Source organism: Cetorhinus maximus, chromosome 29, assembly GCF_964194155.1.
Source record: "Cetorhinus maximus chromosome 29, sCetMax3.hap1.1, whole genome shotgun sequence".
Lineage (NCBI taxonomy): Eukaryota > Metazoa > Chordata > Chondrichthyes > Lamniformes > Cetorhinidae > Cetorhinus > Cetorhinus maximus.
The window spans coordinates 9,956,788-9,975,346 of record NC_135907.1 but is presented as its reverse complement, the minus strand read 5'-3'; the positions used below and the strand labels follow the sequence as shown (position 1 = coordinate 9,975,346).

The 18,559-nt window shown below is 46.6% G+C and overlaps 1 protein-coding gene across 1 annotated transcript in view; it reads left to right on the top strand.

The window, feature by feature from the left end:
• The first annotated feature begins 1,666 nt into the window (after nt 1-1,666).
• The window catches only part of tab1 (TGF-beta activated kinase 1/MAP3K7 binding protein 1), a 46,859-nt gene continuing 29,966 nt past the window's right edge, over nt 1,667-18,559 (top strand). The window contains exons 1-4 of the mRNA XM_078532149.1: nt 1,667-1,747; nt 1,951-2,084; nt 9,952-10,102; nt 12,637-12,723. Of these exons, the coding sequence (XP_078388275.1) occupies nt 1,715-1,747; nt 1,951-2,084; nt 9,952-10,102; nt 12,637-12,723 (405 nt within the window). The 5' untranslated portion in view covers nt 1,667-1,714. The remainder of the gene's footprint in view (nt 1,748-1,950; nt 2,085-9,951; nt 10,103-12,636; nt 12,724-18,559) is intronic.

The window sequence follows — 18,559 nt, the reverse complement described above, 5'->3', positions numbered from 1 at the left end:
GAAATGAAAACAGAAAATGCTGGAAAAACTCAGCAGGTCTAACAGCATTTGTGGAGCGAGAAACAGAGTTGACGTTTCGAGTCCGTATGACCCTTCTACAGAGCTAAAGAGAAGTAAAAATGTGATGAAATTTATACTGTTTAGGGGGGTGTGGAACAGGTGAAGCTGGATTGAAGGCCAGCGATAGGTGGGGGCAAAGGAGAGATTGACAAAGATGTCATGGACAAAAAGATAAAGGGGGTGTTAATGATAGTGGTGAGGGCTAAAGGAGGTGCTGGTAGTGGCGTAAAGGTAAGAAAGCAGAATGTGATAATAGCAGGACAAGGGTAAGCACTCTGAAAGGAACAACCTGAACAAGTAACAGATGGCCCTTGTGGGGATGGGATGAGGGGAGGGGACACTGGTGGGAAAAAAAATATCAAAAATAGGATAAAAGGTGGGGATGAAACAATGAAGGAATAAATAAATATGAGAATAAATAAAAATAAGTGGATAAAAAATAAAAATGAATATTGAAAAAAGGGGATAAAAAGGGGTGAGGATGGAGGAGAGAGTTCATGATCTGAAGTTGTTGAACTCAATTTTAAGTCCAGAAGGCTGTAAAGTTCCTAATCTGAAGATGAGGTGCTGTTCCTCCAGTTTGCACCTCAACTCCCTCCCACGGCACCTTCCCATGCAATCGTAGAAGGTGCAACACCTGCCCCTTTACTTCCCCCCTCCTCATCGTCCAAGGGCCCAAACACTCCTTTCAAGTGAAGCAGCATTTCACTTGCACTTCCCTCAATTTAGTCTACTGCATTCGTTGCTCCCAATGTGGTCTCCTCTACATTGGAGAGACCAAACACAGACTGGGTGACCGCTTTGCAGAACACCTTCGGTCTGTCTGCAAGCATTACCCAGACCTCCCTGTCGCTTGCCATTTCAACACTCCGCCCTGCTCTCATGCCCACATGTCTGTCCTTGGCTTGCTGCATTGTTCCAGTGAAGCTCAACGCAAACTGGAGGAACAGCACCTCATCTTCCGACTAGGCACTTTACAGCCTTCCGGACTGAATATTGAGTTCAACAACTTCAGACCATGAACTCCCTCCTCCATCCCCACCCCCTTTCCGATCCCCCTTTTTCCAATATTCATTTTTATTTTTTTATTTTTTATCCATTTATTTTTACTTATTTTCATTTTTATTCATTTATTCATTGTTTTATCCCCACCTTTTATCCTTTCTTCACCCAATCTCCAGCCCCACCCCCTCAATCTCCAGCCCCGCCCCCTCAATCTCCAGCCCCGCCCCTCAATCTCCAGCCCCGCCCCTCAATCTCCAGCCCCGCCCCCTCAACCTCCAGCTCCGCCCCACTCAATTACCAGCCCCGCCCCACTCAATCTCCAGCCCCGCCCCACTCAATCTCCAGCCCCGCCCATTCGATCTCAAACCCCGCCTCCTCAATGTCAGACCCGCCCCCTCAATCTCCAGCCCCGCCCCTTCAATCTTCAACCCCCTTGTCAATCTCCAGCCCCGCCCTCTCAATCTTCAGCCCCGCCCCTCTCAAACTCCAGCCCCGCCCCCTCAATCTCCAGCCACGCCCCCTCAGTCTCCTTCTCCGCCCCTCAACGCCCAGCTCCGCCCCCTCAGCCCCCCCCTGCCCCGCCTCCTGAATCCCCGCCTCAGAACTTCCGGCCATGAGCGCCGTCGGAATTTGACGTGTTTCCGGTGTAATGGCGTCGCAGAGGAGACGGGCTGTTCAGAATGTGAGAGTGAGGGAGAGGGACAGAGAGGGTGGGAGTCACCGAGCCGGCCGGCTGGCAGGCAGGCAGGCCGCAGGGGGACATTGCGGAGAGAGTTCCCCGCTCTGGGCCCTGGGCCCGGCGCCCCTGCCCCCCGGGAGCTCGGTGTTTTGGGGGATGATTGTCTCCTGGTCACAGATTGATGCTTCATTTCCTTTCCTGCCCAGGAGCAGCCCAGTTGGACAGATGATCTCACCGTGTGTCAGCTGTCAGGCATTGGGTACGGCATAAACCGTGTTTACCAGGTGGATGGCAGCAGCTCCGAGGGCCACACATTGGAGGATGGATGGCTGAGATTTCGGTGAGTTTCCTCTCTGCACCTTGCTGTCATGTCACAGTCTGAGAAGCAGTAACATGGGCCTATAGGACAGTACACCCTGGGCATACCCCACACATTGACCCTGGGCATACCCCACACATTGACCCTGGGCATACCCCACACATTGACCCTGGGCATACCCCACACATTGACCCTGGGCATACCCCACACATTGACCCTGGGCATACCCCACACATTGACCCTGGGCATACCCCACACATTGACCCTGGGCATACCCCACACATTGACCCTGGGCATACCCCACACATTGACCCTGGGCATACCCCACACATTGACCCTGGGCACACCCACTGCCCCACACATTGACCCTGGGCACACCCACTGCCCCACACATTGACCCTGGGCACACCCACTGCCCCACACATTGACCCTGGGCATACCCACTGCCCCACACATTGACCCTGGGCATACCCACTGCCCCACACATTGACCCTGGGCCTACCCACTGCCCCACACATTGACCCTGGGCCTACCCACTGCCCCACACATTGACCCTGGGCATACCCACTGCCCCACACATTGATGCCCACCCTCCCTCCCTCTGCCCACACATCCCCTACAGTACATGGGGAGTATGTGTGGTGTTAGAAGGAAGTCTCTCGCTTCATCTTGCAGCCCCATTACACACTATCTGAACGCGCCATTCAACAACAATGTACGTTTATGCAGCACCTTTAGGATAGGAAACACATTTCCAAGATGCTTTACAGCAACATTATCAGGCAACAGCCGACAAAGCAGGAAATATTTAGGAGGAATCACTAAAATGTTGGCCAAAGAGTTCATTGTTAATGAAAGGGGGAATTTGAGCTTGGGGTCCACATGACTGAAGATGGAGTTGCCAACGGTAAGGTGAAGAGAGTTGGGCTGTGTAAGAGGCCAGAACTGACAGCATACAAAGCTCTTGGACAGTTACATTCCTTAAAGCTGTGAGAGAGATTTAGGAGAGGTGAGGCCAGAGAGGGATTTCAACACAAGCATGAGAATTTTCAAATTTAGTTGTTGCCATACCAGGAGCTGGTGTAGATTAGTGAGCACGGGGGTCATGGGTGAATGAGACTTGGTGCAAGTTAGGATACAGCCAGGGTTTTGGATGAGTCAAATTTGTGGAAGGTGTGAGGCCCCCTAAGGAAGCATTGGAATGGTTGAGTCTGAAGGTAACAAAGGCTGAATGAGGGCTGCAGCAGCTGATGTTCTTCCATTACTGGATGTCAAACAAGCAGTGAGACAAATAAAAAGCGGTGGAGTTGAGAAAGGTGATATGGTGAAGACCAAATGGGTGTCATCAATATATATGTGGAAACTGACACCATGCATTTGGATAATTAATACCTCTCCAAAAAAGAGTTAGTTAGCTGTTACACCTTAAAACTTACCCCTTTGACCAAACTTCTGGTCACCTATCTGAATAAATCCTTACGTGGTTCAGTGTCAGATTTTATCTAAGGTCCTTGTGAAGTGCCTTGGGACATTTTACTATGTTAACAGTGCTATGTAAATGGAAATTGTTGTCCCCAGTGATGCTTTTTAAGAACATAACGGTCCAGAGCAGACACCCCTGTTGAACCTAATGGTATTGTCCTCATTAGCAATGCACACACCGCTATACTTCCCACTTGTTGTGTTGTGGTACTGATCCTATTAGTGACTTGTGTGCTGCCTGCGCTCCTGTTGAGTGTTGGTGACAGGAAAAGGTTTGGGGACAGTACCTAGGATACAGACAGCAACAGTAAGAGGAAATTTCTGTTACATACTTTTACGTATATACTAGCAGACACCTGAAAAGCATTTGTGGTGAAATTAGTCTCTTTATTGCAACTGCACTTTAAATCCCCATCCCATGCCATTCTCATCTTATTTGTTTACCCCTCTCATATCCCTGTGCCATCCTCCATTTAATCCCTTCCATGCCATCCCATCCCATTCCACACCTCCCGGTCCATTCCCCCACCACCCCCATGCATACATACTGGAGAGGGCACAAGCAGACTTGGGGCGATTTTTAAAAATTATTAATTTACAGGATGTGAGTATCGCTGGCTAGGCCCAGCATTTATTGCCTAATTGCCCATGGGAAGGTGGTGGTGAACTGCTACAGCCCCTGTGGTGTAGGTACACCCACAGAGCTGCTCGGGAGGGTGTTCCAGGATTTTGACCCAGTGACAGTGAAGGACCGGCGATATATTTCCAAGCCAGGATGGTGAGTGGCTTGAAGGGGAACTTCCAGGTGGTGATGTTCCCATGTGTCTGCTGCCCTTGTCCTTCTGGATGGTAGTGTTCGTGGGTTTGATAAGTGCTGCCGAAGGAGCCTCGGTGAGTTTCTGCAGTGCACCTTGTAGATGGTACACACTGCTGCTACAGTGTGTCAGAGATGGAGGGAGTGAATGTTTGTGGATGGGGTGCCAATCAAATTGGGCTGCTTTGTCCTGGATGGTGTCAAACTCCTTGAGTATTGTTGGAGCTGCACTCATCCAGGCAAGTGAAGAGTATTCCATCACACTCCTGACTTGTGCCTTGTAGATGTTGGAAAGGCTATGGGGAGTCAGGAGGTGAGTTACTTGCTACAAAATTCCTGGCCTCTGACCTGCTCTTGTAGCCACAATATTTATATGGCTAGTCCAGTTCAGTTTCTGGTCAATGGTAACCCTCAGAATGTTGATAGTGGGGGATTCAGCGAAGGTAATGCCATTGAATGTCAAGGGGCGATGGTTAGATTCTCTCTTGTTGGAGATGGTCACTGCCTGGCACTTGTGTGGTGCGAATGTTACTTGCCACTTGTCAGCCCAAGCCTGGATATTGTCCAGGTCTTGCTGCATTAGGACATGGACTGCTTCAGTATTTGAGGAGTCACAAATGGTGCTGAAACTTGTGTAATCATCAGCGAACATCCCCACTTCTGACCTTATTTTGGAATGAAGGTCATTGATTAAACAGCTGAAGATGGTTGGGCCTAGGACACTACCCTGAGGAACTCCTGCAGTGATGTCCTGGAACTGAGATGACTGACCTCCAACAACCACAACCATCTTCCTTTGTGCTCAGTATAACTCCAACCGGTGGCGAGTTTTCCCCCTGATTCCCATTGACTCCAGTTTTGCGAGGATTCCTTGATACCACGCTTGGTTATATGTGGCTTTGATGTCAAGGGCAGTCTCTCTCACCTCAGCTCTGATGTTTGGTCTATATTTGAAACAAGGCTGGTTCAGAGGACTCAAGAATTTTAGTTATGAGGAAATTCTGGATAATCTGAGGTTTTTCTTTGGAGCAGAGGAGGCTGAGGGGAGATTTGATTAAGGTGTATTGTGAAATGCCTTGATAGAGTGGATAGAGGAAAGAGCAGTATCTGTCAACAGAGAGGTCAATAACCAAGGGGCATAGGTTTAAAGTAATTGCCAGAAGGATTAGAGGGCAGGTGAGGAGAAACCTTTTCACCCAGAGGGTGGTGAGGGCCTGGAACTCGCTGCCTGTCAGGGTGTCTGGTTACTGACCCTTCTGCCACCAGAGGCAGTTTTCCCTTGTTTATTCAATCAAAACCATTCATGATTTTGAACACCTCAGTCAAATCTTCCCTTAACCCTCTGTGCTCTAAGGAGAACAATCCCATCTCCTCCAGTCCCTCCATGTAACTGAAGCCTTTCATTCCTGGTACCATTCTCGTAAATGTATCTGCAGCTTCCAGTGACTATTCATCCTCGTTGTTTACTACTTTTGAGTTTTGTATCATATGCATATCTTGAAACTATATGCTGTATATCCAAGTCATTAATATATATTAAAAAGAGCAGTGGGCCTAACACCGACCCCTGGAAAACACCACTGTATACTTCCTTCTATTCTGAAAAACAACTGTTCACCAGTACACACACTCTGTCCCTTAGCCAATCTCATATCCACACTGCCAATGTCCCTCTAATCTCATTGGCTTTAATTGTGCTTACAAGTCTATTATGTGGTACTTTGTCAGATGCCTTTTCTAAATCCGTGTGCACATTAATACGCGACCTTCAAAAACCCTTTCCATTGCTACATCAAAGAATTCGGTCAAGTTACTCAAATGTGATTTGCCTTTAACGAATCCCATATTTTTCTAAATACCAATTAATTTGTTCCCAGATTATTGTCTTTAAAAGTTTCTTCATCATTTGCGTTAAGCCAACTGGCCTATAGTTTTCTGTATCTAAGGAGGATTTTTTTTTATTCTTTCATGGGAAATGGGCATCAGTGATATTTGTTTTCTCCCTAATTGCCTTTGAACTGAATGGCTTGCTCAACCATTTCAGAGAGCAGTTAAGAATCACTCATATTGTCACATGTAGGCCACACCAGGTAAGGATGGCAGATTTCCACCCCCCTAAAGGACATTAGGACTTTAGTTTAATGTTGTGACATTACATTTACAACAATCAACAATGGCTTCCTGGTCATCAGACTTTTAAGTCCAGATTTTTTTATTGAATTCAAATCCACCATCTGCCAGTGGCAGGATTCAAACCCGGGTCCCCAGAGCATTACCCTCTGGATTACTAGCCCAGCGACAATACCACTACACCAATTCGCCTTCCCTATTGGGCTTATATTCTCTGGACTTTAGAAGAATGAAAGACGATCTCACTCAAACATACAAGATTCTGAAGGGGCTTAATAGGGTAGACGCTGATCATATCAATGGGCCGTATGGTCTACTTCTCCTATTTCTCATATTCTTGAAAGATTTAGATGATTGCCTGGCCATTGTGAAGAAGTATTTGATCTTCAAATTTGTCAGATTGGGCTTCACAGGAAAGGCGGGAGGCTTTGGACGTTTTATTTTTCTCAGTTCTATATCACCTATTAACAAAATGGCTAAAGAGGAGCACATACTGCTCTCAGAGGATTAGTCGGGAGATATTCAAAGTTAAGTTTGTGAACTTTTTTGGAACGGTATAATTACTGTATGTGCCCAACTTAACTGTAAATAAACCTAATGTAACTGATTCACTGACATTTGCTACCTTTCCAATTGGACAGGCGAACGAAATGAATAGTTTTTGTCCCCAGAATGTATTTGTAGAATCCTAGCTCCTTGAGCCCATCTGTCTAGAACTGCAGATCCCCCTCCATCTGCAGGAACTTGTCCAGCTCCAGACCAGTTGGGAAATTGAACATGTCACGCGTCCTGTCACTTGGTCTCGGGGCCTTACCGCAGAAGGTGAACATTAGGCCTATCACCTGTTCCAGCTCTTTAAAGAAACGGTTCAGTTTAATCACACACCCCAGTTTTTTTCCCCATAAACCCTGCAACTGGATACTGTAAAGACTATGGGCCCTGACAACATTCCGGCAATAGTACCGAAGACTTGTGCTCCAGAACTAGCTGCACCCCTAGCCAAGCTGTTCCAATACAGCTACAGCCCCCCTTGTCCACAAAAAGCAGGACAAATCCAACCCGGCCAATTACTGCCTTATCAGTCCACTCTCAATCATCAGCAAAGGGATGAAAGTTGTCAGTGACAGTGCTATGAAGCTGCACTTACTCAGCCATGACCTGCTCAGTTTGGGTTCTACCAGGGCCACAGCTCCTGACCACATTACAGCCTTGGTCCAAACGTGGACTAAAGAGCTGAACTCCAGAGGTGAGAGTGACTGCCCTTGATATCAAGGCAGCATTTTACCGAGTGTGGTATCAAGGAGCCCTAGCAAAACTGGAGTCAGAGAGAATCGGGAGAAAACTCCCAACTGGTTGGAGTCATACCTAGCACAGAGGAAGATGGTTGTGGTTGTTGGAGGTCAATCATCTCAGTCCCAGGACATTGCTACAGGAGTTCCTCAGGGTAGGGTCCTAGGCCCCAACCATCTTCAGCTGCTTCGTCAATGACCTCCCTTCCATCGTAAGGCCAGGAGTGGGGATGTTCGCTGATAGCATAATGATCAGCACCACTCGCGACTCCTCAGATACTGAAGCTCGAACAACTCTCAAAAACCTCGATACCATCCAGGACGAAGCAGCCTGCTTGATTGGCACTCCATCCACCACCTTAAACATTCATTCCTTCCACTGCCTGTTGACGGCGGCAGCAGTGTGCACCATCTACAAGATGCACTGCAGCAACTCACCAAGGCTCCTTCAACAGCATTTTCCAAACCTGCGACCTCTTCCATCTAGAAGGACAAGGGCAGCAGATGCATGGGAACACCACCATCTGGAAGTTCCCCTCCAAGCCACACACCATCCTGACTTGGAACTATATCGCCGTTCCTGCTCTGTCACCGGGTCAAAATTCTGGAACTCCCTCCCTAACAGCACTAGGAATACCTATGCCACGTGAACTGCTGCAGATCAGGAAGGCAGCTCACCACCACCTCCTTGAGGACGATAAGGAATTGGCAATAAATGGCGGCTTTGCCAGTGATGCCCACGTCCTGTGAATGGATAAGAACTCACTTGCCACATGTCCTGGCAGCTGGTCCCAGAGGACGAGAAATCTACCAAACACTTCCTGCAACTATTATCTTAGAATGATACAGTAAAGAAGCTCATTGTGAATGTGTCAGCTGTTTGAATGAGCTATCCCATTATTCCCAGTCTCCTGCCCTTCCCATAGCCCTATCATTTTTATTCATCTCCCTTCTGTGAGCTTTTGCTGAATCTACTTTGACCACCCTTTCAGCCAGTACTTAACCTTCTCTGCTCTGAGAACAGCCCTGACTTCTCTAGTCTTTCCATAATCCTGGTACCATTCTAGTAAATCCCCTCTGCTCCCTCTCTAAGGCCTTAACCTCCTTCCTAAAGTGTGGAGCTCAGAATTGGACACACAACTCCAGCTGAGGCAGAAACAGTGATTTATTAAAGTTTAGCATCTTCCTTACCCACTGTTTCCCCCCCACCCTTGCTTATCGAGCTGAGGTAGGCCATCCACAGACAGAATTTGTAAAGACCTGAATCAAATCGCCTCCTAGTTTCGCTCTTGCAAAGTAAGAAGTCCCAGCTCTCTAAGCCGCTGCTGATAACTGGAGGCCCGTAACCCTAGTGTTAATGGAGTGGCCCTTTTCTAAACTGTGTCTTGGCTTCTCCATAGGCGAGGAGCCCAAATCTGGGCATAGCATTCTAGCTCAGGCCCAACCAAGGCTGTGTTCTAGAGAGGATTGTCCAGATAGTTTGAGATTTAATTTTCTGGTATAAACATCCTAATCCCTGATTCACTTTGAGAGCAAACACCCTGGCGAGACTGGCCAGGGACCCTGGCTGCTTGAATGATGCCCCCAACCCCAACAAGGATCCCAGCCTCCCAATATTTGTCAGAGACCCTCTTTGATTGCAAGAGACATCCCCCACTCCGCTGCAGGGTCCTAGCCTGGCAACGCAGGTCAGAGACCCTCACTGATAGATGAATGGCAGTTGCTGCCTCTTCCCCACCCCCAACCCCAGCAGGACTTGACTATGTAACCCTCCATGATGTGTGTATGCTCGGCCCAGGTGGATCAAATTCCAGTGTTGATGTTGCAATGTCTGTCGGACATGTGCCCGCTGCCCCAGTGCACCCGAGGGGCTAATCATTGCTCTATCTCCCTGTAATCAGCACTCTCCAGGGGCTGGTACACCTCTCCCCCTTGCCTTCATCCAAACCATTAACATCCCTGGTGAAGATCAACTGCGCCGGCACTGGTTCCTGTCAAATTCCACAGGTGCCCGCTCCTCGCATGAATCATTTATCTGTGTCTGTGCGAATGTAACAATAATCCAGCACTAGATCTGGTTATGGACATTTCTTGCTCTGAGAGCAACTTCTTATTCACTCCATCAAAACCTCCTTCATGGTCCCACTGATTTAAATCTACTTTCTCTCTCCAGCGAGGACGAGTGCTACCTCTACGGGGTCTTCAATGGATATGATGGGAGTCGGGTCTCGAAGTTTGTGACACAGAGGCTGACAGCAGAGTTGTTGCTGGGACAGTTAACTCTGAGTCACAACGATGCTGACGTCCGCAAGGTGCTGTTGCAGGTATTGAACTTATCAGATTCACTCATCTCTTCACGATATCAGGGGAGCCTAGACAAGGAGGCAAATTCATTTGGTCACGGGGTTGACATTAAACCGAGTCGTGGGGTGGTGGGGAGTAGCTTGAAATTAAACCTGGCAGGGTGGAGAAGGGGTTTAGGGTTTACGTTAAACCTGTTTGTGGTCGGGTGGTGGGGCGGGGGGGTGGAAACACGGGGACTGATTTAGATTAAACAAGGAAATGCAGTTAAACAGTGAGGAAGATAACTTCAGAACAGAGTGGTGAAATGAGCAGGTACATGGCAGATGAGATTTAATGCTGAGAAATGGCATTCATTTTGGTATAAAGATTGAGAGGCAATATGAACTCGGTGGTACAATTCAAAAGGAGGTTCAGGGACAGAGAGACCGTGATGTGGACATACACAAACTTTGGAAGATTGTAGAAGTTGAGAAGATTATTGAAAAGGCAACCAAGGTCCTTTGCTTTTTAAATAGAAGAATAGGAAGGATGCAGAATCGAAGCAATGATGCTGAACCTCATTAAACACTGGTTGTTTCCCAGCTTGAATATTCTGGACAAATCTGGCACCACACTTTGGGAAGAATGTCAATACCTTGGAGAAGGTACAGAGGAGATTTTCTAAAATGGTACCAGGGACACAGGGCTTCAGTTACATGGTGGAATGAGAGAAACGGGTTGTTCTCCTCAGCGCAGAGGATGTTAAGGGGAATTTGGTAGAGGTGTTCAAAACCATGAAAAATTTTGATAGCGTAAATAAACGGAAAACAGTTTCCACTGGCGGAAGGGTTGGTAACCAGAGGACATGGCTTGAAAGAATCAGCAAAAGAAACAGGTGACATGATGAGACAATGTTCCACAGTGAGGTGTTATGTACTGGAACACACTGTCTGAAAAAGAGGAAGCCAATTCAAGAGCTGCTTTCAATAAGAAATTGGATAAATACTTGAAGGGGAAAATTTTAAGAGTTATCCACTAAGAGCAGTGGAGCGGGATTAATCTTTCAAAGAACCGCATTGATAGAGTGGACCTAATGACCTCTTGCGCTGTATGATTCTATGGTGTCACGGACTCACTGGGGATAGTGCGCTGTCGTATCGAGCCCCACTGCTCCCTGAGCCATGACAAATGTGAGATGTTTAATCAGACCACCGAATTGCCCCAATTCTACCTAACTGTTTAATTTAGGTTAAATGAATATGAGCCCCAGGATTGTAAGCTTAACAAGTAAATAACTGTTTATTAAACAAATTGTAACAGTGGCTAAAGAAAGAAATATGAACTGCTAACTTTTAACTCTATAACTTAAATTCTACCTCTTCTTAAACCCCTAAGCACAAACATACACATAAAACACACAAAACATGGATTTTAAGGGTGAGATAAAACAGTTCAATAGCACCAACCCGGAGTTTGGGTTTGGATGGGTTGACCTTCATTGCTTTCTTCCAAATTCCTTGCAGGCTGACACGAGGTGGTCTCCCAGCACTTGCAGTCTGTGGTTCTCTGGTTGAAACTTGCTTTTAATGTCTCTACTGGTGATGTTTTTTTCCCCTTTTCCTCCTGACAGGGGTCTCTCAAAGAAAGCAGGATACAGCGATGTGAAGAACAGCCAGCTAGCCACTATGGCAGGATTGCTGGAGTCTTACAAAGCACAGGAGAGAGAAGTTTCAGGTCTTTCCTCTTTTCAGGCTAGCAGCTGATCCACTGCACTAACCTCACACAGAACCTGGCCACTTGGTCAGGAACCAATCAAAATGCTGTCGCTAGGCGGTTCCCTCTTAAACCAGGTCTCCGTTCCAGCACTATTCTGTCCTACCTGGCACACACAGGGGATAGCAACATTGTAGATTTTCTTCTTCCTGCTCCACTGAACCTCTTTTAAACTGCAGCCATGGTCGTTTTTAAAGCCATAGTCAAGAGAAAATAAAAATAGGTTCTTTACAATGGTCATAGTTGTTTACATTAAAACTAGACAAAGAGGTTGTACCAAACTCCAATAAACACTCCCAGGGCAGGTACAGCACAGAGTTAGATACAGAGTGAAACTTCCTCTATACTGTCACCGTCAAACATTCGCCTGGGCAGGTACCGCATGGGGTTAGATACAGAGTAGAGCTCATTCTACACTGTCCCTATCAAACACTCACAGGGCAGGCACAGCATGGGGTTAGATACTGCTTAAAGCTCCTTCTACACCGCCTACGTCAAACAATCCCAGGGCAGGTACAGCACAGGTTTGGGTGCAGGGTTAAGCTCCCTCTCATTCATAGGTTAGAGTTAGCTCAGATGAGTTCCAGTGTGCACACTGTGCCTTTTCCCACCTGACCGTCCTTTGGTTTCTGAGTGAGATTGCCTGTTCATTACTAAATTGGAGTTCGTTTTGTGTTGTGCATGTCGAAACGATTAAATCTGCTCCAACTTCACATCAAATAGGATTCTTGCAGCCAGCTGGGTTGAAGCAAGTGGATGAGTGACTGCACAGCCTGAGGCCTGTTTGTTTTCTTCTCCACAGGCCTTCGATGTGGTGGAACGCAGTTTCTTTGAATCAATTGATGACTCTCTGGCAGAGAAGGCCAACCTGCTGTCTCAGCTTCCGGAGGTAAATCCACTCTCTGCCTGTGTACCATCCGTTTCGTATTAAACAAAGGACTGTTGGACTGAATAACAAGTTTCTGTGCTGTAAATTCTGTGTAAACGATGTGTTGGTATCACATCAGGGGATTGTACAGATACTCTCAGCCCACCCCTGAGCCTCTGACTGCCCCTTCCTTCGCGTATTTATAGCAGTTGGACTGTGTAGTTTTTAAGGGGGCAGGCCATTTTCATCTTAGTACCACCTCTCTCACTCTCCACTGTTCGTGATTTATCACACTGATTGTCCCGACGTGCAGCACTTAAGACGCAGAAGTTCCATCCAGTTAAACATTGGGAGAGTAAAAGCCACTGCCCTTGAGCCCTGCCGCAAGCTGTGTTCCCTGGATATTGATTCCATCTCTCTCCCCGCCAACAGAGGCTAAACCAGACTGTTCAATCAATTCTGGCCTCTTGCCCTTCCCTGGTATTAATTGGTCCATCATTGACAGTGTGCCTTCAAGTTGCCAAAGCCCTAAGATCTAGAATTTTCTCCCTAACTCTCTCTGCCTGTGTACCTCTCTCTCGCCTTACAGTAGAGGAAGAGGTCAGAGTGCTGGACATCCCAAGGAAACTAATATTGAACGAGTGACAGGGACTCACCAAAATTAATATAAGCAAAATAACAGTAATAAAGAAAAAATAATGGCACTAAAGAGTGACAAACCCCGCCAGGACCAGAGGATTTCCATCCCAGGGTTTTAAAGAAAGTGGGTAAAAATATTGCAGATCCCATAACTATAATCTGAATTGAGAACCATTCTTTTAAATTGGGAAATTGAACATGTCACTCACTATTAAAGGAAGGTAACGGGGAAACCGGAGAATTATAGACCAGTTAGAACATGCCAACGTATGAATTAGGAGCAGGAGTAGACCATTCAACCCCTCCCGCCTGCTCCACCATTCAGTAAGATCATGGCTGATCTGATTGTGGCCTTAACGCCACTTTCCTGCCTACCCTTTCCCCAGCACCGCGCCCCCCCCACCCCCAACCAATGACCTGCTCCCCCGCACCATCCACCCTCCCAGCTCACCCCCCCCTCTCTCTCTCTCTCTCTCTCTCTCTCTCCCTCCCCCCCCCCCCCCCCCCCCACGCCCCCCATCTCCCCACCAGTTCCACCGCTCCCCCTCACCCCTGCCCCCACTAACATCTAGCCTAGCGCCTGTTGTCAGAAAGTTACTAATGTCTATAAGGCTGGAATGACTGAATATCTTAAATTTTCAGCTGAACAGCAAGAGCCAGCGTGGATTTGTAAAGGTTAGGTCATGCCTGGCGAATGTGATTGAATTTTTTTTTTGAAGAGGCTAAAGTGGTGGACAGGAGAATGTCTATGGATGTTATTTCTATGGGCTTCCAGGCAGTATTTGATTTTTAAAAAAAGGTGCCTCGTAAGAGGCTGTTGGCTTAGAGTGAAGCCCATGGAATGCAAGGCAAATTATTGACCTAGTTGGGAAATTGGTTGAGTGGCAAGAGACAGAATAGGGATAAAGAGCAGGTATCCAAATTGGCAAACTGGTTTCCCACAAGGATCTGTTAGGGCCTCAACTAGTCACCATATTTATTAATAATTTAGATGATGGGATCAAAAGCCATATGTACAATTTTGGAGGCGATGCAAAGATGGATGATATTGTAAGGCGTGTAAATGGAAACGTAAAGATATTGATAGATTAAGTGAATGGGCAAAACTTTGGCAAATGGATTTCAGCGCAGGTAAATGTGAATTCATCCAGGATAAAACAGAGTAATAGTGGAAAAACTAGATACAGAGGAGGTCCAGAGAGACTTTTGGGAATCGTGGTGTATTTGGGACACGTGATATGAACAGGAGGGGAGTGTTTGGAAAAAGAGTTAATGCAAGGCAAAACACCCGGGAAAACATGCACAAGGAAGACCCAAGATGGCATGGATGGATGGATTTCGGAACGTGGACTGGACTTTTTATGGGACAGGCAGTGGGGGCAGCAGAGATTAGAAATCAGTGGAGGAGGATTGTTCATAGTGAGGCCAACGCTCAGAACAAGGACAGATGAAAGACAAGGAACAGAGATCATTAAACTGTCACAAACGGGTATAGAAAATGAGCAAAAAGGCTAATGGAGTGCTACCCTTTTTATCTATGGAACTAGAATACAATGGGGTAGAAGTCATGCTTCAGCTATACAAAGCCTTGGTTAGACCACACCTAGAGTATTGTAAGTAGCTTTAGACACCACACCTTGGGACGAATATATCAACCTTGGAAAAGTTACAGATTTACTAGCATGATACCTGAACACCAAGGGTTAAATTACTGGATTACACAAACAATGGTATAACCCATGAAGTTAAGGGGCGATTTTAACCTAAGTTTTCAAGTTATTAAGGAAATATAGGCTCTGTCTATTTACCCTAGTTCTGCTGGTTGGGGGTTTAAAACTAAGGAGCAGAGGCTGAAAATTAGAGGCAGGCCTTTCAGGAGTGAAATTAGGAAGCACTTCTTCACAAAAAGGATGATAGAAGTTTGGAACTCTTGTCTGTAAATAACAATTGATGCTAATTTTAAATCTGAGATGGATACATTTTCTTACCCAAAGCTATTAAGGGATATGGGGTAGACAAGTTAGGTTGCAGGTCAGCCTTGATCTTAATGGTAGAACAGGCTCCCGGGGCTGAATGGCCTCCTCCTGTTCCTATTTTCCTCCTTTTGATCCTCCTTAAAACCTGCTACTCTGTCCAAGCTTTTGCCTATCTGTCCAAATATCTCCTCCTAAGGCTTGTTGTCAATTTTTCTGATTTGTGAAACACCTTGGGAAGTTTTACTACATTAAAGGTGCTGTAAAAATGCAAATGGTGGTTTTTTTGCAACCATGGTGCCCTAATCAACCCTGAACTGAACTTCTGAATCCATATTCTCCCCATCACCAAGACTGCCTTCTCCCACTTCCGTATCATTGCCAGTCTTTGCTCATGGTGCTAGGGAAGGCGGAGAGTGCAGTACTTTGGAACTATATCACCGTTCCTTCACTGTCGCTGGGTCAAAATTCTGGAACTCCCTCCCTAACAGCACTGTGGGTGTACCTACACCACATGGACTGCAGCGGTTCAAGGAGGCAGCTCACCACCACCTTCTCGGGGGAAATTAGGGGTGGGCTATAAATGCTGGCCTGAGGCCCACATCCTGTGAATGGGGGGAAAAAAACTTTCCATGGGGGTTGGTGGTGGTGGGTATGGGGCGATGTAAAAGGAGGTCTCCTTGCACTCAGTATTAGAGCTGTGAAGGTGATGGCCTGAGTAACAGGCGCTATTAGCTGCTGTAAAGCTGTGGGGATAAACAGTGGTTGCATAGTGCCATTTGGTAACCATAGTTACCAGCCTGTTGCTGTGGTAACTGTGCGCAGTGGAGCTATGTTGCTGTTGTCATAATTGGAGACCGCTGGTTCAGAGGATGAGTGCAGGGTGAATGAAGCAGTAAGCGAAAATGGTGGGGGAAAGTCACAAGAGAGCCCCTCATCACCTCTGTCCTCCGCCCAGCTACCTCCCCGCTTCTCCTGCTGGTGTTGGACTTGTGCCCACACCTTCCCCCAACAGCCCACCAACACCACAGACACTTATCTCAGCCCAGGGGCTGGAAGGCGGGGTCTATTCAGTACGTGAGAGTCTGGGCAGCAAGTGTTGGGGCCCAACTCAATCTACACACAACATATTCCTATACGCGGACATGCAAATGTGAACACTCACTCCTGACAATGATAGATAATGTGGATAATTCTGCATGCTGATTTTGTTAAGGCACTCCCTAATTAATATGGATAATTCTGTATACCGGTGCTATTGTGTGATCCTCCCTAGGTACTCAGGATAGTTCTAGATGGTCATGTTGTTTGGAGCTTCCTGGCTGCAAGCTTTACATCCTGTCGCAATTCTATTTAACAGATTAAACGGACATTAAACACAGGAACAGGCTGTCCAACTGAAACACTCTGCGCAGTTTGTTCTCCATGCGAACAGTAACAACAATAACTTATGTCGGGCCTTTAATGTAATAAAATATCCCAAGGTGTTTCACAGGAACATTGTTAAACAAAATATGACACACCAGGAGATAGTAGGTCAGATGACCAAAAGCTCAGTCAGAAAGGTAGGTTTTTAAGGAACCTCTTAAAGGAGGAAAGCAAGGTGGTGAGGTGTAGGGAGGGAATTCCAGAGTTTAGGGCCCAGACAGCTGAAGATGTGGCTACCAATGGTGGATTGATTAAAATCAAGGATGCCGAAGAGACCAGAATTAGTGCTGGAAGAAATTAGGGAGCGCGGGCGTGGGCACAGGGGATTTGAAAGCAATGAAGAGAATTTTAAAATTGAGGCATTATTTAATCAGGAGCGGTGTTAGCTCAGCAAGCACCAGGGGTGATTGGTGAAGGGCATTCGATACGAGTCAGGTAACCACAGGTTTGCACAAGATAGAATGTGGGAGGCCGACAGAAGTATTTAAAATGGCCATGCCTGAAGATAGCAGACTTGGTGAGGGTTTGAGCAGTGGATGAACTGAGGCTGGTGGGGGGAGGGGGGTGGGGGGCGAGCAACATTAGAATGGAATTAGGTGGTCTTAATGGGTGTACGGATGTGTGATTGAAAGTCTTTGTGGTGCAGAAAGAAGCCATTCAGCTCATTGGATTTCTCTGTAGAGCAACCCAGTCAGTTCCATCCCCTTGCTTGATCCCTGTGGCCCTGCAAGTTTGTTTCCTTCAAGTGCCATTCAATTTCCTTTTGAAATTATTCATTGCCTCCACTTCCACCATCTATTCACTGCGTTAAAAAGTTATTCCTCACACACACACCCTGTATCTCTTGCCCAAAACCTTTAATCTGCACTTCCTCATCCTTGTATCATCAACTAATGAGAACAGCTTTTCTTTGTCTACCTTATCGGCACGTGTCATAACCTCGTACACCTCTACCAAATCTCTTTTCGGTCTCCTTTGCTCCAAGGAGAACAACCCCAGCTTCTCCATCCTAAACTTGTAGCTAAAATCCCTCATGCCTAGAACCACTCTGGTAAATCTCTGCATCCTCTCAAGGACCATCAGCTCTGGTGCCAGACTTTAGGAACGATGTGAACGCAATAATCTAGTTGGGGCCTAGCCAGACCTTTATAAAGATTCAGCATAACTTCCCTCCTTTTGAACCCAATGCCTCTGTTTATGAAGCCCAAGGTCCCAGATGCTTTGCTAACCACTCTCTCAATATGTCCTGTCACCTTCAAAGATCTGTGCACATGAGCCCCCAGGTCCCTCAGTTCCTGCACACTCTTTAGAATTGTTCCATTAACTCTATATTGCGCCTCTCTATCTCTTCTACCAAAATGCATCACCTCACACTTTTCTGTATTAAATTCCACCTGCCACTTGTCTGCCCATTCTACTAGCCTATGTATGTCCTTTTGCAAGCGATTGGTATTATCCCCACTATCAGCCACACCTCCAAGTTTGGTATCATTGTCAAATTTTGAAATTTTACTGTTTTTTAATATCCAAATAATTTATAAATAAGTACCTATATTGATCTCAGAAAAGAGTGGTCCTAGCACTGACCCTTGGGAACTCCACTGTCTGCCAGTCTGAAAAATAACCGATTACCATGACTCACTATTTTCTGTCCTTAGGCCAATTTTTTATCTAAGCTGACAGAGACCTCCTAGTCCATGAGCATTATTCTTGTTAACCAGTCTTTTATGTGGGTCTTTGTCAAGCATTTTCTTAAAATCCATTTAGACAACTTCCATTGTATCCCCTTCATCAACCTTCTCTGTTGCTTCATCAAA